General features: G+C 43.0%; 2 protein-coding genes across 4 annotated transcripts in view; one reads left to right on the top strand and one right to left on the bottom strand.

The window, feature by feature from the left end:
- LOC126366884 (E3 ubiquitin-protein ligase siah-1-like) overlaps positions 1 to 3479 on the top strand; it is a 9466-nt gene extending 5987 nt beyond the window's left edge. For 2 of the 3 annotated variants that reach the window (XM_050010219.1, XM_050010221.1), the window contains 3 exons: positions 334 to 792; positions 1265 to 1471; positions 2854 to 3479. In XM_050010219.1, coding sequence (XP_049866176.1) covers positions 334 to 792; positions 1265 to 1471; positions 2854 to 2886 — 699 coding nt within the window. In that variant the 3' untranslated portion in view covers positions 2887 to 3479. The remainder of the gene's footprint in view (positions 1 to 333; positions 793 to 1264; positions 1472 to 2853) is intronic. The other variant, XM_050010220.1, reaches the window with a different exon arrangement.
- LOC126366883 (importin-13) lies at positions 3466 to 22812 on the bottom strand. Its single transcript, XM_050010218.1, has 17 exons — positions 22443 to 22812; positions 21946 to 22113; positions 21543 to 21659; positions 21089 to 21201; positions 20549 to 20728; positions 19753 to 19939; positions 19162 to 19368; positions 18563 to 18736; positions 17815 to 18049; positions 17418 to 17608; positions 16654 to 16797; positions 16179 to 16328; positions 6162 to 6299; positions 5620 to 5824; positions 5195 to 5332; positions 4383 to 4569; positions 3466 to 4047 (listed from the first exon to the last, which is right to left on the bottom strand). Exons 1-17 carry the CDS (start codon positions 22593 to 22595, stop codon positions 3927 to 3929), a joined length of 2808 nt encoding a protein of 935 aa, XP_049866175.1. The 5' UTR covers positions 22596 to 22812; the 3' UTR covers positions 3466 to 3926.

The raw sequence follows: 22812 nt of genomic DNA, 5'->3' as shown, positions 1-22812 counted from the left end.
TTATAAGATATTGGTGCTAATTCCAGCTATCTAATTTTATTTTAAGTTGTACCTGTCATTTTCTTATCCGCCAAAAAGGAAACGGACGGATGATTGGCAGATGTTCATTTTAAAATGAATAATCCGAGCGAATTAGATAGGCATCTCGCTCATATGCAACCTGTCCAACATGTAATCCATAAATCTTACGCATGTTATTTATTCGTCCCTTTTCTTTTCGACGAATATGTACAACGATTTCAAGCGTTAAAGATATTTTTATGAAGCTTAAAGTTAGAAAACATACAAAGATAGGAAGGTACAGTATATATGTTTTGTGGCGTGTGTGTCCAGGTGGCGGAGATGCTGCGCTACCCGTGCCGGCACGGCTGCGGGCGCGACCTGCGCCTGCGCCGCCGCAACACGCACGAGGCGTCATGCGCCGCGCGCCGCTACCGCTGCGTCGCGCCCGCCTGCACCGACCGCGCCGGCATCGCCTTCCATGAGCTCTCGCATCACTTCCAGGTATACTTCTTCATATGTCTCATGAAGTTGTTATATATATTGAGTTTTTACAATATGTTTTTATTGTATTGTTTGTCATTGCAGAACAAGCACTTGTCTATGGTGAAGATTGGTCGCAAGCACAAGTTCGCAATGAAGGTGAACTCTGAACAGCATGACAACTGGATTATCATGGCGTTACACCAAATATTTCACTTGCGCGTTGACGTCGACATCCGCACGTGGGGCGTCGTTGTCTACGTCGCATACCTCGGACCCAAGTGTAATGCCAACCAGTACAATTATGAGGTAAAGTTTTCAATTTAAAAGGTCAATGTATTCACAGACTAAAAATAAAAATGTCTTTATTGAACATGGATATCGACAAATATTAATTATGATAATAACCGCGTAAACTTAAAACAATGTATGGATATCGACGCCGTAGAGAAAACCACGAAAACATCTTTTCAAACAAAACATCGATTTCTTTCAACTAATTTAAATCCGGGTCAAATTGAACCCATATTTTTTTTACATGGATTGAAACTAGCTTGTCTATTGCGAGGTTTCGGTTTAAAAAAAACACATCCAAATGTGATTTTTCGAAAAAACGCTTACGTGGTTTTTCTATAATGTGACGATATGGGGTATCAATAATTATTCAGATGGTTTTCATGATACTTTGAAAGGTACATAATTAAATTAGTTTTTATATGTTTCGCTAATTGTCACAACTCTACCCTAATTGAAATCTCATAGTGTGAACTGCCTCGTTTAGGTGACGCTCATCGGTCAACACAACTCTCGCAAGTTGATGTACACACGCACAACGCACTGCGACCTGGAGTGCTCGTCGTTAAACGTGAGCCGGCAGGACTGCTTCCACCTCACGCTGGACCAGGCGCTCAACTTCCTCCGCGTCAAGAACCGCCACTGCGAGCCGGATAAGTTCCTCTACTTCAATGTGGAGATCACCAAGAATGAGGTTTGTAGTTCATGACCATAAACAATAATATTACTTATAGAAGGGACACTCTCTGCCCCGTGCTATTTAACCCCACCCATAGAATAAGTAATTATACTACGTACCCCACTCCCGATTTGGGTCCGTAAGACGTAACGCAACATATCCATACTTCGTGACCTATTTTTTACCGCCTTCCCCCTCTAGTTCTTCATGTAGTAATACATACGGCTGTAAATAGGCCAGTATCCAATTAGTCAAATCAGTTACTTTTTACTAAACGTCAAAACACGAAATTACTATAGAATTTGTTTGAAAAAGCATAATGTGATGTCATCCAAAAACTTGATAAAATGTTTAAACGTAACATAACGTAAACGCACTTATTTTTACGTTTTTCTTGATTAAAATTCTTAAATAGAAGAGAGATAGAAAAAATAAAATGTTTTTCGTTAGTTTTAGGTCTGTCTTTATTTAGTAATGAGAAATTCATAATTTATCTTGAACCTAGTATACAACCCAATTCCTTTCTGCAAACATAAAGAGAAAAACCCGGCAGAATTAAGTTGTCAGCACACGTCGAACGGGTTGCCTATTTACCTATTTGATTCGTCCGGGTTATTATTTCATTCACTCATTCTATAAGCTGTCAATCATCCATCTCTTTCCTTTTCGCTGGACTAAGAAAATGACAAGTATAACTTAAAATAAAATTAAGAGCTAGGTGTCTGCTGGAATGAGCACCACTGTCCTAGTTATAAGATAAAAATATAAAATTGAAGCAGTAATGTAATAAACAGTGATCGGGATAGGCAGTACCATTTGCGAGATTTGTCTTAACATGGATAATGCCTCCCAAATCTTGAATCTCGAAACACAATATTCGAATTTTTATTAAACATTTACTTTTATTCTGTAAATTATTTTAGTATTTTTTTTTTTGTGTATATTTTTGTCTTAACTGTTTGTCTCGATTATCAAATCTTCACATTTATAATATTAGTAGGACTGTACTTATAATATCTCAAACAGTTTACTTTTATTTAATACAAGATGACAATATTATAACGTCATCATCATGTCGTCTATATCGAGTCGCCGTATCCGGCGACGGCGACTCCTAAATATCTATCCCAGGTCGTTGTTGTGGTGGGCTCGGAAGTGGCTGGCGAAACCGACCTTCGACTTGAAGGTCCGGTCACACGGCACACAATAAAGCTGGCCTGACGAATTCAGTGTGTAGTTATAGGAGGGTTTCGGCCGAGTCTAATAATGTAAATTATAATGTAATGTAATCTCGTAGTTATATCCATATTAACCATAACATTCAGGGTTATTGACTCCAAATGGCACTACGTATCCCGATGGCTGGTAATAAATGAGCATCGTCTGAAATTCGCCAGGTCCCCGAGGCGCGGGAGGAGTCCGACTCCTGAGACGAGTCGTACCGGTGCGAGGGCGCGGCGGGGGGCGCGGCCCGCCGACCCCGCCGAGCGCGGCCAGCCCTCGCCTGCGTCTTCTCACGCCCGTGCAGTTGCAACCGGTACTTCTAAAGACAATGTTCGTGGCCGCGTTATAGACAACGCAACCGCGCTACAACGACCGTACATACAACTCGATCGTCTTCGTTTTCTACTCGTTTTCTTTAATGAATAGGGGTACAAAAATGTTTATACATAATGAAGATTAATTTATTACATATTGTGATCTCATCGGGGAGTTTTTTATAAACAGATTTTAAAAATCGATACTTAAGGCGTCTGAATTATGCTATTATTTTTCGCTGTTATTTTTATTGTAATTTAAAAGAAAGTATAAGTTTATGAATAATTGTTTAGTGTACACAGAGACATATGTTTCACATTTAGCAATAGTAAGTAGAACTGGATGTGGGTCAGTGACAATTAGCTGACTAGTTATAATTACTCTCTTATATGCCGTAGTACCTTCATGTCTGTAGCCGATCTCTGTTGTATACTGATCTGAGTGTTAATTAACAGAATAAAATAATAAAATGTTCAATATCCAACTTTTATTTCATTTCTAAACATTGTCAAATAAGTTAAAATGCTATTTACACATGAGATGATGAGCATATTTACACTGAGTCACGTTAAATATCTAGTACCTACACTATCAGGAAATGGGGCACCACAGTTTCATAGATAAAACTAGTAAGAGAGGAGACACTATGTAATGGCAAACACAAGAATCAAATTCTTGTTATTTTCCAAACTATGAATTATTACCCTTTTTTAACCTGAACTAGTAAAAAGACAAACGAACCAAAAAGTACTATTACATTACGTTTCCTTTCGAATACAGTCAAATCAAAATTAAGTAATAATTTGGCTTCGTTTGTCACTGACATAATTATGAACAATCTGCGCGTATTTGTGTGCTATGGTTGTCTTAAATTATTTCATCACAATGTCCTTATGATGTCTTATCGTCGAGATCACGAGGTAACTGTACATTATGCGACGAGCTGCTTGGAGGCGAGGGTCTGCCGCGCGTACTCCGTGCCGATGAGCCCGCGACACACCAGTGAGAACTCTTGCACGGCCTCCAGCAACCGACGTTTGCTGCTCTTTTCCCTGAGAGCAATAAATAAATAAACATAACACTATATCCCCCAATGGTGTAATCGATACATCCGTCGCAAGATGAACTAATTACCCACACCTCATCGAGTGTGGGAATTAATAAATACATGACATTAAATATGCGGCCTTATTGTACACACGTTGGGGACATTCGATAATGTGCATAGTGTGAGAAGCATTCTCTGTGCACATTGATTGATATGACGATGGGGTCCTTCAGTCATACGTCAAGCTTGACGCCGCTCAGAGACGTTTCTCCTACATTTTAGTAGCGGCCCGTCATATCGGGTGTTGGTCTTGTCCGGAAAAGTAAGTTAGTGACGTACTTGACGACGCTAGCGATGAACTTGTGTTTGTGCGAGTCTGCGGCGTGGTGCGTGGGGAAGCCGGGCGGCGCCAGCGCGGCCCGCAGCCACGCGCCCAGGTCGCCCGACTCCGAGCGCCACTGCGCGCGGTTTAGCGCCAGCAGCAGCTCCGCCAGCGGCTCCATTTGGTTACGCGGCGTCGCTCCACCTGACCAAATAATCCGCGTTATTCTCTATGGCAACCATTTATAAATCTGTAAATAAACTACCGTTTTGCGGTGACTGATGGTGAGTGACAATGTAAAATTTACTTTGTGTTAAGTGCCTGGTGGATGTCTATATTTCATTAGAAATTAGTTAATTGTTCGTAAGTTACGGTTGATAGAATTGATTGAGGTTTGTATGAACGCGCAAGCCGTGGCGGGCGATACGGGGGATGACGCGCCATGAACCGCTGTCACGGAACTGCGCGTGTCGCTTGACGCGCCACCTCTCCATGAACGGAGAAAACTCTTGCCAGCCCGCGAGACGCACCCACTAGGCAACAATTGACGTTCAACATGCACGACAACGTTGTACAACAGCGCGCGACGTTGCCAGCTGAAACGATTAAAGAGATAATCGTTAGTTGAGCGTCAATAGTTGTCGGGTGGAGACGTGACGTGCAACAACACTAGTTCCTCTGGCAACATGTTGCCGACGTCAGACGTGTAGCAGATGCTTAGACTTTCAACATGTTGTGCAACATGTCGCGCGCCAAATGTTGCCAAGTGGAAACGCGGCTTAAGCGTCCCAAGGTTGCGTGTGTGTGTGTGTGTGTGTGTGTGTGTCACCTATGCAGCGCAGCGCGGCGGCGGCCAGCGCGGGCGCGTGCGGCTGCAGCGCGGCGGGGCGCGCGCCGCACAGCGCCGCCAGCCACGCGCACGCGGCGCGCGCGCACGCCGCCTCCCACATGCGGACGCAGTTGCAACCTGCGGCACAGGTGGCTCGTTTTATCACTACTACCACAATCAATGCGGATGCAGCAGAACAATCAAACTTTCCAAGTTAGTATATAATCGCATGAAGTCGTTCATAGTGGAAGCGCGGATGGAAAAAAAATTCAAAGGCCGCAGATTATGAATAGAGCCTTAGAGAGCGGTAGTCCTTAGACTCATTGAAGATCTTCTTTGTCGAAAATGGAACCCACGACACGCGTTTTTACACCGATTAAACAAATCCTATTTGATTTTTAACCTGTTCGTTAGTATATATATACCTAATTCAACAAGCTGCGGCAGATCTTCTAGACAGTCGATGTAGACAGGTTTCTTCTTGGTGATGGCGTGGAGGAGCGCAAACAGCGCCTCGGTGAGGTCGGGCCCGGCGCTGGGGTCGGCCGCCACGCTGCGCGCCGTGGCCGCGACGCACGCGGCCAGCAGCCGGCCCGTGTCCGACCAGTCGTCGCCCAGTATTAGCACTAGCTGTTCAAATTACACAAGCAAAACGTTTATAGATGGTCCAATCTTTAAAAGCCTTCCTGGTGGGAAGAAATGGATTTACTCCAAGATTCTTTCTCCGGCACATCCTTGTAGGAAAGCGTCTAAGTCGCGCCATCTCCGCAAACTCGGAGACCATTCCGTAGAGTTCCGTACAGTTGCAGCAGAGACTTGGTTAAGGAAGCTTAAGCTGGATATTTGATCCACGCAGGATATTTTATTTTTGTCTGCCATACGCAATAATAATAATAATTCCGTAGAGATTTTAGCCCACAAGTCGTTAGGCAAACATCCCTTAAAAAGGATAAAAAAATATACTGACCAGTTTGACGACGTCCAGTCCGGCGGCGCAGGGCCTAGTGTTGAACCCGGCGATAGTAAGGTGTGCAATCTCGCTCACTAAAGACAAACAGTCGTCCATCAGAGTGGAGACAGTTTGTTTCAACACGCTGAATAACGGCTGTAACAAAGTTCATCATTACTACGTCTTAAATGTCACTGAAGTATAGTCCCCGTAAAATGTTGCACGCATATTGGGAGGGTATAAGCGTAGAATAAGGAATAATATTACTTATAGAACCGTATCTCTCTACCCGAAGTAATTCGTATCTGGTATCAATTCGACTTCACCCTCTTTAGGTTTTGCTTTAGTCTTAAATGCCGTTAAGGAGTAAGGGGGAAAGCGCGCGGATTGCGTCTCGCTCGCGTTAGGCGGCACACGTATAAATGATACTATTTTTTAAAAACATTCGTCTATGATATGGAACAGGCTAAGGTCATTAGACCAAAGCTTATTATAAGATTAATGATTACCTAAATGATAAAAATGTCTGGTATTGAATGTGTTCTAGTTATTAAATAACTTGTAATGTACCCTCATTGATTTTAAAGATGTGTCGCTGTTGCAGTTTCTTGTCATTTCTTCTCCTCAGCCATAACACCTTGCGAAATGACGTAAATTCAAAAATGTTACATTGACCTTCAACAAGTTTATCCATGATAATTACGTTGAATAGATGATTCTGATTTCATGCTGACTGGCTGCGCCGATGTTTATATTTAGTTTTTAAACTATTATTTATATATGTATTCGAACACACAACTCAATCACTCACAAACCCTTCCTTTTCCGGCGCACGTTTAAAAAAAAAAAAAAAAGAATATACGAACTGTCACCTGTCAAATCAGTGTGTGTCGTCATCTGTGTACAAGAGGGTCAACGCGCGCGCATTTGTATTGACTTCTCAAATATAAACTCATTGAACTATAAAATACATAACGCAAAACGCAAATATAAACTGAAAAAGTGCTGTGTAAAGTGAGTGCAGTGCAAATGTAACAATTCGCTCTTGTTGGACAAGTTACCAAGGAGAAACAACCAGCGACCTAAAAATTCAAAAATTCTAAGGTAACGTGCGCCTCCAAGTGTCTGGTCCCTCTCACCGGATCCTATTTCCTTACAATTTACACGATTACTATTATCTATTTATCATATTTTCTTAAAAAACTCGTAAATAACAATTTTCTGATAGACGCCGCGTGCCGGTATAAACCTGTTTGAATCTTATTTATTTCCGCACATCACGCATTAAAACATTGTTATATCGCATTTATTTACATAACATTATACATGTAACGCAATATTTACGTAATTATTATTGTATTTCAATAATAAATACTTTCGATTCTCGCTCAATCGGTAGGTATCTACCGCCATTTCTACGCCATTAATTTGTTTACGCTCACGCTATTCTCAACCTTAACGCTATTGTATTACGCACTAAATTCGCTTTTAATATTAACTCGTTTCTCGATATTCAACCCGCGTTTTCTAATAATAATAGTTTTACTCAACGGTTTCTATCATGGCAAAATCCAAAGAAAAAATGGATATTGACGATATTCAAGATAATTTTAAAATAAAAATACTTGAAGAGAAAAAACAAAGTTTGTTTTCTATAATGCAAAATTTGTATAATCTGAGCCTAAAGGTTTCCGATCCCACTATTCAAACGCAATTTCTTGCTAGAACGCTTTCTATTGATAAAATTCGCTCCGATTTTATTGAAACAATAGATAACCTTGTAATTGAATACATGCGCGCATCTCCTGAGACAAAGCCGAATTACAATGTCTTAAACTCATTTGACGAATTATACTGTTTTATAAAACAGACAGAGAACACTCTGAGAGAAAAGTTAAACGCTAAAACTAAAGATTTTGATCGCCTCAACCCAAAGTTGCCCCCGCTTCAGTTAGCAAGTTTTGATGGTACTCCCAGTAGTTGGCCAGTGTTTTATGAAAATTTCCGCAGTCTCATACATTCCAATCGCAGGCTATCAAATGCTGAAAAAATACAATACTTAATTGGTTGTCTCTCAGGCAAAGCTCTTAATGTATGTGCAGGCATCTCCGCTACCTCTGAGAATTATGATATAATATGGCAAGCTCTCATAGATAAATACCAGGATACCAGGGTACAAGCCTCTCTCTATTTAGAACAAATGCTACAGCATAAACCCAATCAGTCAATTGATAATTTTCTAAATAACTTTTGCTCCGCTGAAGCCGCTCTCCGTCTTTTAAGCATTGATGACTTGTCAGATTTCATGATAACTCATATTGCATTAAATAAACTTGATAAAGACACTCTCACCTTGTTTGAACAAACTCACAAACAGTCAGAAATTCCTACCTTTATAGAATTAAAAAAGTTCTTAAATGAACAAAGTAAAATTCTAGCGCTTCGCTCATCCGCTCACTCTCAGCCTCAAAACTCCTTCTTCTTCCTTGCGCTATCCCACTTTAGGTGGGGTCGGCTCTCCTAATTTTGCGGCGCCATGACATTCTGTCTAGGGTTGTCGGGTCGGGTAAATTTTCATTTTTTAATAATCGGGACATGCTGGTCCACCAAGTATAAGGAGGGCGTCCTCTGCCTCTTTTGTCCTCGGGCAGGCAAAGAGCTGTGTGGACTACATGCTGCTGGTCTCTCCGCATTACGTGGCCATACCACCTCAAACGACTTTCTTTCAGCTTATCGGGTATAGGGGCTACTTTGAAGCTTCCGCGAACGTACTCGTTTCTAATTTTGTCTTGCCTAGTCACCCCTCCCGACCATCGAAGCATTTTCATCTCAGTCGTATGAAGTTTTTGTGTGTGCGCCTCTTTAAGCGGCCAGCATTCCGATCCGTACATCAGCGCAGGTCTCACGGCCGTCTTATAAATTTTGCCTTTGATGCGGACTGGCATACGCGGGTCACAATTAGTCACAAAGCACACCTGTAAGGGTTCGCCATTTTTGCCAACCAACATTGATCCTATGTGCAACATCAGCTTCTACCTCTCCGTTTGCAGCGATAACCGAGCCAAGGTATCTAAATTGTGCTACTCTTGGAACTGGTGTATTGTCGGGGTACAAAATAGTAGATGTGCAGGTACTGTTGCTGAATTGACATTCCATGTGCTCAGTTTTGGAGCGACTAACTTTAAGCCCAGCATTCTCCAAAGCGCTAAACCACGAATGTAGTGCTGCTTGTATCTGGGTGGCATCATTAGCAACCAGCGCAATATCATCCGCATACATAAGATTCCAAGGCAATGGAGTTTGGATGTCTTTTGTGAGCAGATTCATTACCAAATTAAACAGAAGGGGACTAAGCGCTGAGCCCTGATGAACTCCCACCTTCACTTCAAATTCCTCACTTAACCCCGCCGGACTCTTGACCTTCGTGCGAACATTTCGGTACATATCTTGTATCAGCTGTACGTAAGTTTCCGGTAGATGTTGTGCCCTCAGCGCTTGCCAGACAAGTCTTCGCGGCACTCGGTCAAAAGCCTTTTCCAAGTCAATAAATACGTAATGCAGATCCTGCTTATTGAGGCGGTGTTTGTCTGATAATATTCGTACTGCTTGTATTGCATCTGTTGTAGACTTTGAAGGGGTGAATCCAAACTGATTAGGGGTTATTTCGGAGAGAGATTGTATTCGCCTATTTATAATACGTTCCCAGATTTTGAGAGAATGTGCCTCAAAACTCCAACAAACAAAATAATAATAATAATAAATTCACTCCCAAAAATAAATCTACTCATACTTTTGTTGCAACACCTGAGTGTACATACACTGTCACTCAACCTCAAACTCATAATAATTTTCAACAATTAAATTCATGCAAGGTATGCAAGTCTACCTACTCTCATCCCCTATTCAAGTGTGAATCTTTCTTAAACGCAGACCCGCAAACACGCAATAATATTGTTCGTCAAAATGCTTTCTGCCAAAACTGTCTTGGTTTTCACAATATAAATATATGTAAGTCACAAAACAGATGCCTAACTTGCAACCGCAAACATCACTCATTATTGCATATAAACTTTAATAACAAAACAGCCCCATCGCATAACAACGTTGTCAATAACGCATTCCCGCGCTATTCCGACGCCGCAACCGCTAGCTACCGCGTTCCCCCTCCCGCGCACGCGCCGCAGCCGCACCCCGCGCCGGTTCAGCCGCCGCCCGCTCCCTACGCAGGCCCCTCGCACGCCTTGCCGTGTACGTCGCTAGCGCCACCGAACGCTATGACTTGCGTTGATGACAACGATTGCTCTCTTCACGCTGCTTCCGCACGCAATTCAAATACAACAGTTTTGTTACCTACCGCATCTGTTCATGTTTATAAAGATAATAAACCAAATAATATCCGCTTATTTCTCGACACAGGTTCTATGAGTAATTTTATTACGAAAGACTGTTGTGATCGCTTAAATTTAAAAATTACACCCGCTTCTTCGACCGTCAAAGGTATCGGTCAAATCGAAAGCAAGTCTCTCGGATTAACGCAATTTAAAATGTATTCGCGCTTTGATTCTCGCTGCTTTTACACGGTAAATGCACGTGTAATTGACACCATAACCGACTACTTACCTAACACTCAAATTGATGTTACGGAATTGTCTCACTTATGCGATCTGCCCTTGGCAGATGAGCAGTTCTACGCGCCCGCTGCAATCGATTGCCTGATAGGCAACGAATTGTTCCCGCTTTTACTTGGTTCTGGAAAAGTAACCGCTCCCAACTCATCGGTAGTAGGTATACAAACTACTCTCGGATATGTCGCTATGGGTAAAGCCCAATGTACTTCACATGCATCGCACACTCAAAATTCACGCACTCACGCTTCTACTACGCATAACGCACCGCTCACTCATAACGCACCGATCACGCACAACGCACCGCTGACTCACAACGCACCGTTGACTCACAACGCACCGCTCACTCATAACGCACCGCTGACGCACAACGCACCGCTCACGCACAACGCACCGCTCACGCACAACGCACCGCTCACTCATAACGCACCGCTGACGCACAACGCACCGCTCACTCATAACGCACCACTCACGCATAACGCACCGCTCACGCACAACGCACCGCTCACGCATAACGCACCACTCACGCATAACGCACCGCTCACGCACAACGCACCGCTCACGCATAACGCACCTCTCACGCTCAACGCACCGCTCACGCACAACGCACCGCTCACGCACAACGCACCGCTCACGCATAACGCACCGCTCACGCACAACGCACCGCTCACGCACAACGCACCTCTCACGCATAACGCACCGCTCACGCACAACGCACCGCTCACGCATAACGCACCGCTCACGCACAACGCACCGCTCACGCATAACGCACCTCTCACGCATAACGCACCGCTCACGCACAACGCACCCCTCACTCATAACGCACCGCTCACGCACAACGCACCGCTCACTCATAACGCACCGCTGACGCACAACGCACCGCTCACTCATAACGCACCTCTCACGCACAACGCACCGCTCACGCACAACGCACCGCTGACGCACAACGCACCGCTCACGCACAACGCACCGCTCACTCATAACGCACCGCTGACGCACAACGCACCGCTCACTCATAACGCACCACTCACGCATAACGCACCGCTCACGCACAACGCCCCGCTCACGCACAACGCACCGCTCACGCACAACGCACCGCTCACGCACAACGCACCGCTCGCGCACAACGCACCGCTCACGCACAACGCACCGCTCACTCATAACGCACCGCTGACGCACAACGCACCGCTCACTCATAACGCACCGCTCACGCACAACGCCCCGCTCACGCACAACGCACCGCTCACGCACAACGCACCGCTCACGCACAACGCACCGCTCGCGCACAACGCACCGCTCGCGCCACGTTCATCTTGTACTCTCACTCAAAACGAATCTTTAGACACATCTCCCACAAACTCGACTTGCAGTCACAACACTCCACACTCGTCTCACGTTCTAAACATGCACAACTCAGACAAAACTTTCTTCTGTAATACAGAATCTCTTTCACTCGAACGCTTAACGCAACGCTTTTGGGAAATAGAGAATGTCCCAATTAGGAAACATTTAAGTCCAGATGATGAGACTTGTGAAAATATCTTCCAGTCAACGTATACACGCGATGATACTGGTAGATATACCGTAGAACTTCCATTCAAAGAGAATCCATCTCAATTAGGGAACTCTTATGGAATCGCTAAACGCCAACTATTTTCTTTAGAAAAGAAACTCGACTCTTCTAATTTACGCAAAGATTATAACGCTACAATTCAAACTTACATTGACCAAGGCTATTTAACTAAAGTTGACCACTTAACGCAAGATTCTCACTCTTATTACATTCCGCATAGAGCTGTCTATCGCCCAGAAAAAGAAACTTCAAAAACACGCATTGTATTGAACGCAGGATGTAAAACTACTTCAGGCAAGTCACTTAACGATTTACTCTACATAGGTCCCAATTTACAAAGTAATCTTTATGACCTTCTTTTAAACTTACGCATGTTCTCTATTGCACTAATAGCTGACATCGAAAAGATGTATTTCCAAGTTCATCTTGCACTCAAACATCAACCTTATCAACGCATTCTTTTCAGATTCGATTCTGATTCTCCTATTGATGTATATCAGTTCAATAGAGTTTGTTTCGGTGTATCAAGCTCACCTTATCTCGCTATGCGTGTAGTTCGCCAACTCGCCGCAGACAGCCGCGATACTCACCCTCTCGCAGCCTATGAAGCTGAAAACCACATGTATATGGACGACTACATCTGTTCCATTGATGGTATAGATAACGCTGAAAAAACATATAAACAAATGGTAGATATGTTCAAATCTGGTGGCTTCAATTTAGTTAAATGGATCTCAAATAACCACGCTCTCATGCAACGCATTTCTTCTTCTCACAAAAGTCCGCAAACAATAAATTTAGATTCTGATCCTAACGCAGCTACAAAAGTCGTAGGTATGCAGTGGCAACCTACTGACGATCATTTTCATTTCTCAACGCATATTGAATCACAAGAAAAGTGTACGAAACGCTCAATTCTCTCAATAACCGCTCGCTTATTCGACCCGCTAGGTCTCATCAGCCCAGTTGTCGCTTTTATGAAGCTGTTAGTACAGGAATGTTGGAAGCTGCAACTCGATTGGGATGATGAAGTCCCTGATTTCATTTTCACAAAGTGGAAACAATTTCATAAAGAACTGTCTCACTTACATAAATTGAAAATACCACGCCATGTAGGTATAACTTCCTCTATGAGAGTCACACTTATCGGTTTCGCTGATGCTAGCGAAAAGTGTTATGGTGCTGTCATTTACGTACGCATTGATACTGGTGATGACTCGCACGCTAACTCTGTTAAATTACTTACCTCTAAATCCAAGGTATCTTCCCCAAATAAGACACTCGCGCGCCTAGAGCTCTGCGCAGCTCTATTACTCGCAAAGTTACTCGCCGCTGTTTGTGACGTATTAAGCAAACGTTGCAAAATAAATAATATATACGCTTTCTCTGACTCTACAGTAACGCTTACCTGGATTCACTCTCCCGCTTATAAATATCACACGTTCGTAGCAAACAGAATCTCTCAAATTAATGAATACTTACCCGCTCCGCATTGGTTTCATGTTCGTGGTGTAGAAAATCCCGCCGACATAATTTCGCGACCTGTAACGCCTTTAGGATTACTAGATAATTCTCTCTGGTTTCATGGCCCGCAGTGGTTATCCGGTCCTATCTCTAATTGGCCTGTAAAAGAATTTAAAATAAATCACAACGATGAACAGGAATCTAAAACTATCGCCGCACCTATTTACACCACAAATGACTTAGAAAACTCTGATCCTATTCTAGAACTCTCTCGACGCGTCTCCTCTTGGTCAAAGTTATTAAATTCATTAGTTTATATATTACGCTTTACAAAAATATTAAAATCAAAAGGATCTATCACAGTTAATGACTTAGAACAATCTGAACTATACATTGTACGCTATATTCAAAATAAATACTTTTCTCAAGAAATTCATTCGCTTAAAAATAATAAAATTTGCTCTAATAAAGCCATTGTAAAACTCAACCCGTTTATTGACGATAAAAATATACTTAGAGTCGGTGGTAGACTTTTTCATTCTCAACTGGAATTTGACCAGAAGCACCCTATATTACTACCGGCTAAAGACCGCATTGTTTCTTTACTGGTTGAACATTATCATAAAGTTAACTTGCATACTGGACCCGCATTATTATTGGCTCTCCTGAGACAAAAATATTGGATACTTGCTGCTAGAAATCTAGTTAGACAAACAGTACATAATTGTAACTTTTGTTTTAAACTCAAACCCCGCATAACTAATCCCCAAATGGGTGATCTCCCCGCTATTAGAGTATCTGAAGTTAAATCATTTGTTCACACAGCTGTAGATTACGCTGGACCTTTTTTCATAACGCATATTAGACGCCGCGGAATAAAAAGCCATAAGGCCTATGTGTGTTTATTCGTGTGTCTAACCACAAAAGCTCTACACTTAGAATTGGTCACAGACCTAAGTTCCGATTTATTTCTCGCCGCTTTTAAACGCTTTATCTCACGCAGAGGCCCAGTCTCCATTATTTACAGTGATGGTGGTACTAATTTCATGGGTGCCAAACGTAAGTTAGACGAAATTTATTCACTTATACAGTCCACTAATTTACACAATGATTTGTGTCAAGCTCTGTCTCAACATAAGATTCAGTTTAAACATAGCCCTCCTTATGGACCTCATTTTAATGGCCTAAGTGAGACAAATGTCAAAAGTGTTAAAACACATCTCTACAAAGCTATCGGCAAGCAAGTCCTTACTTATGAGGAATTTAATACAATTTTAATTCAAATTGAGCATTTGCTTAACAGTCGCCCAATTTGCGTACTTTCTAGCGATCCTTCGGATCTATCCGCATTAACGCCTAATCATTTCTTAAATATAACACCTTTAAAATTCTTACCCGCAGAAAGTATTGACTCAAATATCCCCGAAAACAGACTGACTCGCTATCAGCTGTTAAATAGAATAGTCCAAAGTTATTGGAATCGTTGGAGCATGGAGTATCTTACGTCTCTTCAACAGCGACATAAATGGAATAAACCATCAAAGCCTGTTACTGAAGGGACAGTTGTTGTTGTCAAAAGTGACAATTCACATCCAATGTATTGGCCTTTGGCTATTGTCTCAGAGATTTATCCCGGAAAAGACAAAATCATTCGCGCAGTTAAAGTTAAAACTGCTACTAGTAGTTATGTACGGCCTGTAACTCGACTTTGTCCACTACCGTTGCAATAATTATTTACAATAAATATTCTCAAACGCTCTTACTCTTAAAATTAGTTCATTAAATTCTTAACTTTAATTCATTAAATATTCAACTCTTTCTTGCAATGTAGAGGAAACCTCTAGGCCCCCCGAAGTTGGCTGCGCCGATGTTTATATTTAGTTTTTAAACTATTATTTATATATGTATTCGAACACACAACTCAATCACTCACAAACCCTTCCTTTTCCGGCGCACGTTTAAAAAAAAAAAAAAAAAGAATATACGAACTGTCACCTGTCAAATCAGTGTGTGTCGTCATCTGTGTACAAGAGGGTCAACGCGCGCGCATTTGTATTGACTTCTCAAATATAAACTCATTGAACTATAAAATACATAACGCAAAACGCAAATATAAACTGAAAAAGTGCTGTGTAAAGTGAGTGCAGTGCAAATGTAACAATTCGCTCTTGTTGGACAAGTTACCAAGGAGAAACAACCAGCGACCTAAAAATTCAAAAATTCTAAGGTAACGTGCGCCTCCACTGACCATAGATGTATTCTTTACTCTATGGTATCAGTGTAAAGTAGTATATTGTTTACTGTATGGTGTCAGTCAACTTTAGATAGTGATGTAATAGGCTGACTGGTGGTGTGGTGTGTGAGAGTACCGACCTCGACCAGCGAGTGGTGCTGCGCGAAGGCGGGCAGCGTGGGCAGCAGCGTGCGGAACAGCGCGGCGGCCAGCTCGGGCCGCGCCGCCAGCGCGCCCAGCAGCGACGCCGCGCACTCCGCAGACCCGCGGCATCGTTCGGGCTCCGACGCCTGTATACCACAACACAACTGTACTTTTAACCTAGCGTTCGAATCATTATTATCAAAATTGGCTCGTGTACTAGGTTCAAGTTAAATTATGAAATTCTGTTTACTAAACAAAGACAGATCTAAAACTAAAGAAAAAAAAAAAATTTTTTTCTATTTAATTTATTTGTGAATTTTAATCAAGAAAAACGTTTTTCTATGACGTCATAACTCTATGACGAAAGAAAAAAAACTCTCTTGAAAAACGGAACTTGCTTGAAATAGCACTCGCTTTTTCAAGCAAGTTCCGTGTCTCGTGATGGTAGACCGAGTGGCGCATTGTACGCACCTGTTGCCTCATGTCCTGCTCCAGCATGCGGGCCAGCTCGTGCAGCAGCGGCGTGGCGGCGTCCAGCTCGGCGGCCGACAGCGCCGCGCCCGCCGCGCCCAGCAGCTGCCGCCGCACCCACGTGTCCGACCGGCTCACTGGGCCCTGGGGGGGACAGTCAAATAATTGGGTAGTTTCCTAGGTCAAAGATAAATTAAATTAGATATAAAAATCTGATTACTAAATAAAGACAGATCTAAGGTAGACAAAAAAACATTTTCTATGTACCTTATTTATGAATTATAAAGAAATGCGACATTTTATCGGGATTTTTAATGACGTCTCAAGTTGCTTTTTCATATAAATTCCATAGTAATTTTGTGTGTTGACGTGAAGTAAAAGGAACTGATTTGACTAGTTGGAAGCTACCTTATTATAAAACATCGTACCGAACCTGTATCCTTAGAAATAAGGTCACACTAACAAAACAAACAAAACATCGTCTGCATTTGCCCCGTTCGCAGCGTCATAATCGAAATCGGGCATGATGGAAATGTTTTTTTCTAGGTCCACATGACCTAAGCTCTTGTCGGTGCAGCATTTTCCATGCTACTTTTGCATCACCGACACCGCACCGCTAAGAGTTATGCTGCACCGTCAAGAGCGTGGCTCTTAAATTGATAATGATGATGACCTAAGCTGGCGAGGATATAGGCGTATGACCTAGAATGGATGTCCAATAGTAATGGTGTATGTGTGTGCGTGCGTGTGTGCGGGCTACGTACGAGGGCGGCGCGCACGATATCGGGCGCGAGCGCGGCGGCGGGCGCGGCGCAGTCGGCGCACAGCTTGCGCAGCGCCAGCGCGGCCGTGGACGGGCAGCGGGCCAGCGCCGCGCCCACGGCGCGCACGCACGCTGCGCCCACCTCCTCGCCGCGCCCCGCGCCCATCGAGCTCACCCACGACGCGTAGCTCCCTGCAACAACAAAGCGACCTTATGACGTCTGCCTCACCCTCTGTGTTACCCATATAAAAGTCAACTCTTCTAATTGGCTATGCAAATCTCTTCTTTGGATGGTATTGAAATAAAAAGCCATTTGAAGATAATTTTAAAAAATGATGATATTTTCAACTCAAAATACACAATATAGATACGTAAATAAGGCTTTAGTTATTACTGACCGAGACAATCGAGCGCAGTATTGAGCGTGCGCTTGTCCTGGGCGTCGTGCGCGGCCTGTACGGCGTGCAGCAGCATGGCGGTGAGCGGCGCAGGCGCGCGTTGGTGCGGCGCCGAGTCCGCTAGAGCCAGAAACACGTGTAGAGCAGCCTCGCGCCGCGTCTCTGTTGTAGCTGACGAATATGCCGCTTCTACAGTCGCCCAGCACCACTCGCCGAGGATGCCGTAGCAGTACATCTGTCATACAGAACAATTATATTTTTATTTGCGGACGCCACAATCGACAAAATTTTTTTGGCTGATTATAGACACTGGCACGGTTTTCAAATACAATCTATAGTATAAAATATTAGTAACGACAGTAACAGCGCAGCAGCTCGTATTTGTACTTTTAGAGCGCACTCTCCGACTTGGTGGATCTTACAAGAACCTTCCAGAAGTATAAAGCATCAGTTCTAACGACAGTATCGGCGATGTCCTGCCGATAGCAGCGCAGCAACTCGACATCATACCCTTAGAGGGCACTCTCGTGCGTCTCCGACTTGGTGCATCTTACGAGAACCTTCCAGAAGGTTCTAGTCTAAGTGTAAAGTATCAGTACTAACGACAGTATCGGCGATGTCCTGCTGATAGCAGCGCAGCAACTCGAGATCGTACCATTAAAGCGCACCCTCGTGCGTCTCCGACATGGTACATCTTACGAGAACCTTCCAGAAGGTTTAGTCTTAAGTACAAAGTATCGGTACTAACGACGGTATCGGCGATGTCCTGGCGGTAGCAGCGCAACAATTCGAGATCGTCTCTTGAGAGCGCGCTCTCGTGTGCCTCCGACTTGGCCACCAGCGCCGTCAGCAGCCGCGAGAACAGGTCGCGCCACACCTCGTGGATCTTGCGAGAACCTTCCAGAATGTTTAGTACTTCGTCCTGGGGAATGAAAAATTATAATAGATTATTGAAGGTATTGGAGGCAAAGAGTCTTTATGTTGGTAATGAATGCGGGAGTTCGTCAATAAAACATCAAATTTGTACTGCGACATATGTTATTGGCGGTCTATTGTGGACAATGCAAGCAGCTTATCCTTGCCTTGCTCTGGCGATTTGAAGAGTGATGTTTAAAGCAATGTTTATGATCTTAATTTTTTAACATAGGATTAAACTCGCAATATATGCTCTGGCATATAGAGTCTGCTCTAAATACCAGATTGGACTCGGTCTTGTAGAGAATACTGTTCAGGGCCGGCCTGGCTTGTACAACTAGTTATAACACCAGCAGTTGCCGCGTCCCGGAGAGGGGTTGGACGTAGTTGTGTTTCTTCACAATGGATACATCAGATTTGTTTAAATCTCACCTGCAATGTATACCAGGCTCCAAAGACCAGGTTGGACCGGGTCTCGTGCAGCGGGTAGTGTCCAGGCGCGGCCTGCCCCGCGAGCAACAACTCGAGCAGTTGCCGCGCCCCGGCGTGGGGCGGCTCGCGCTCCGCCGCCGCCACCACCGCGTGGGAGTGCCACTCTACTATGCTCACGCAGCAGGTTATGACTGCTGATACCAGTTCCTAGAAGAATAAGAAGTGTGTTGTAGGCGGCAGTCAATCTTAACACCGGACCTGTCAATTACCTAAAGGTTAGATAAGTGGTACCCGAGAAAGGACAAACAAACAGTTTAAAAGCTATTTAAATCCTATCTCCAATATTAAACTATAGTGTCTGGAACCATGTACAAGTCAACTCTATAGGTATTACATGCAATCAAAAAAGGAAGAGATTTTAAACAAAACATATTACTTTTTAAATCCCTTATCCTCAGCCTTTGTGACATGTTCAGAAAGCTATCCAGCATTCTACGTTTTTAGGGTTTACTAAAATGGTAAAAAGGAAACTTTACGATGCGACTCCGTTCTCCTAGCCCAGCACAGACAGAAATTGGCAAACAATTATACCTCATTGATGGAGTTAGGCACGTTGTCTCGCTGCATGATGGGCGTGGCGAGCGCGGCCAGCTCGTCCGCCAGCTGCAAGGCCGCCTCGGGGAACCGCGCCGCCGCCGCGCCCCCTCCCGCCGCCCGCACGCACGACAGGCACGCCTCGCACGCGTCCAGTGCCGTGTCGCTCACTGCCTCGTTCCACCTGGTAGATAACATTTCAAATATGTAGCAAAATCATACACGTAGCACAATAATACGCGGGCAGCCTATAATAGATACATAATATAAATTGATAACTTACAGGCAGGTCTAGTCGAAAAGATCGCTCCGAATCGCACCCGATGGGAAAGTGCTTATTAGGCTGGTGGTGTTTCCACTCTGGATTTCCAGCGAAATAACCTGCACTAGCCAACCAACTAGGTATAACAGTACTTCCCAAATCCGAGTAGTTTTTCCGTCAACCATTGAAGCAGGTACATTAATACAAAGTAGAAATACAGATCGCAGGTGGTCAGACATCGCCAAGCCCACCGACGCGTCTGTGCCGTCCCGCCTAGAGATGTTGTAATACTAACACACCCCGAACACTTTATACAAAAATACGTTTTACACATACACTACACAATGACGTTATCGTAATCGCGCATCTGTGTGTGTGATGTCTGACGACCATACGACTGAAGATTACAGTAAGGCCGAGGGCGGGTGAGGTAAACCTAGCTCAGCCGCTGGTGGGGAGCGGAGAGTTGCCGTTCTATACGTAGTATTATTCGTTATTCTATGCTACTAGTGTAGTGTAGTGTTTACTGACGTGAACAGGACGCGCACGACTGCTAGTAGCGCGCGGCAGAGGGGCAGGCGCTCCGGCAGCGCCACGCCGGCCGGCGCGTCAGGGTCGTCTCCGCCCAGGGACAGCCAGCTGCAGGCGCACACCGCCGCCGTCGTCCATGATGATATTACTGCTTCCGATGGCGGCTCTGCCGCGTACTCACTGGCGAACGAACATAAGTTGAAAAAAAAAAAACGTAATTGTAGGAAAGGACTCTTAGGCCGTACTGGGTACGTGTACGCATAACTCGCGTATATACGTAAGACGCATTCAAAGTAGTGTTATGTAGGCAAATAGTAATACAAGGTGTTAGTGACACCGTAACAAATACTCAGAGGGATGATTCAAACCATGATTGTAAGTTGATATAAAGTGGAATTTTCCATCTTCATTATCAATATCGTAGAAGCAATATCGATAGTTTGGGAACGCAAATTCATAAGCATTTTTTACTACATATTAATACATTCATTAATACTTTAGAATATCTGCATCAAAAACTATAAAAAAATAAAATCTTACTTGTAGACAGTCTGCAAACACCTCAGCATGTCATCCAGCACCATTGGACACGCTTGCTGCAGCGCCGTGCGGTTCCTGGACCGCAGTGACGAGCCCATTGTCATGCTGTTATACTGTGCCGGACATAATACTTATTACCTTTATGTTATTTTATACTAAAAACCGATTAGACTGAAAGCTATAGGATAAGATATCTGAAATTTTATTATGGGCAGATGACATGAAAGTATCTCTAATAAAATCTATTATATTATATTACAAATAGGTAGATACTGGCTGTAGATATTTGAAGTATAGCTTATAATAATTAGCACCTGTCAATATGTTCACGTTAGGTAAGTAGAGACCGGAATAGAAACCGTTAAAACACTAGGGAACAATAAGCTTATCAATGAAATAATTGTTACTAGATTATTTTTATTATTTTATTTATAATACTTCTAAATCTACAGACCTCCTCAGGAATCACAGTAAGTACTTCAAGCAAAAGTGATGTATTCTCTGGTGTCGACAGTGGCCGCAGGATGGTGGCTAAGTCCTGTGTGCCCTGCTGCAGGATGAAAGCTGCCAACTGTAAACAAACTCTGTTAAGTCATCCAGCAAACACTATTCAGGAAAACCAGTAACAAAAAAGGTTAAATATAAATAAAAATTACATTTAAGAAAAGCACATTAACATTAAAAATTCTTAAAAGTAAGATTAAACTCAGAATTAAACAATCTTAAACTGAATTTATAAATATATAATGCTAATGTTCTAAAGCTTTTTTGTGTGTTTAAACATTAAATCACACAAATCTAAAAATAAATAAATATTAAACTATACTAAACTGAAGGATTGAAAAAAAATAACTTACACTGATACATAATCTATTAGTGACTATTTTGGGGCCCTTAGCATAAGCATGGACAGCCTGTAAGATCTTCTCTTTGAGCTCTTCGTGGCTCTCTGGAGGCAGTTCATTCCAACATCGCAGAATCTTGGTATGGAGTGTTGTTGCAGCATAGAACTGTATTTCTGTGCCCTGGAATGTGTACTTCAAAATAGTACACAATATAATAAAGGTCAAAAACAAAGTAAACAAAATAAATTGCCAATGAGTCAAAGAAAGTTAATGATATAGAGCAAATCATTTATTGAAACAAGTCCAAGCCATAAGAAATCAATAACAAAATTTTCAATAGGAAAAGAATGTATCATAATTTATATACAAAGAAGTATAACATTTTACACTTATAAATTTAAACCTTAACTAGTTTGGTTGGGTAACATTCGTTAACATGTAATATTTCAGTATAGACTTTTCAGGGGAAGATGTTGATTCCTAGATACATACATAGAGGGAACACTTACCTTGTTGGGTTGAAGCAGTTCCCAGACAAACTTCCAGGCTTCAGGCGCCCGTTGTGCCGCCGTAAGCCAGGTGTGAGCCCTGGCTCGCTCCGATTGCTCTCCATTGTAGAAGACAGACACAGCATATTCAAGATTCTGTGCTGTATACTCCATTGGATCTCCCGCAGTATTTAACGATTTTTATTAACACATAATCACTATTTTACAATAAATACTTAAGCAAAATGTGCGCAAACTTGCACACCTATAAAACTAAAAGGAGAAAGAGTAAATGGTAATCAAAATCGTGATTTAATCAATTATTTTCACAAGCACAGTTGATTGCGGAATTTGTGTGTATTACGTGAACGTACAGAGAAGATTGTACGAG

Source organism: Pectinophora gossypiella, chromosome 5 (assembly GCF_024362695.1).
Source record: "Pectinophora gossypiella chromosome 5, ilPecGoss1.1, whole genome shotgun sequence".
Classification (NCBI taxonomy): Eukaryota; Metazoa; Arthropoda; class Insecta; order Lepidoptera; family Gelechiidae; genus Pectinophora; species Pectinophora gossypiella.
Note: the sequence above shows the minus strand (reverse complement) of the source record. Positions and strands in the feature narration are given on the sequence as shown.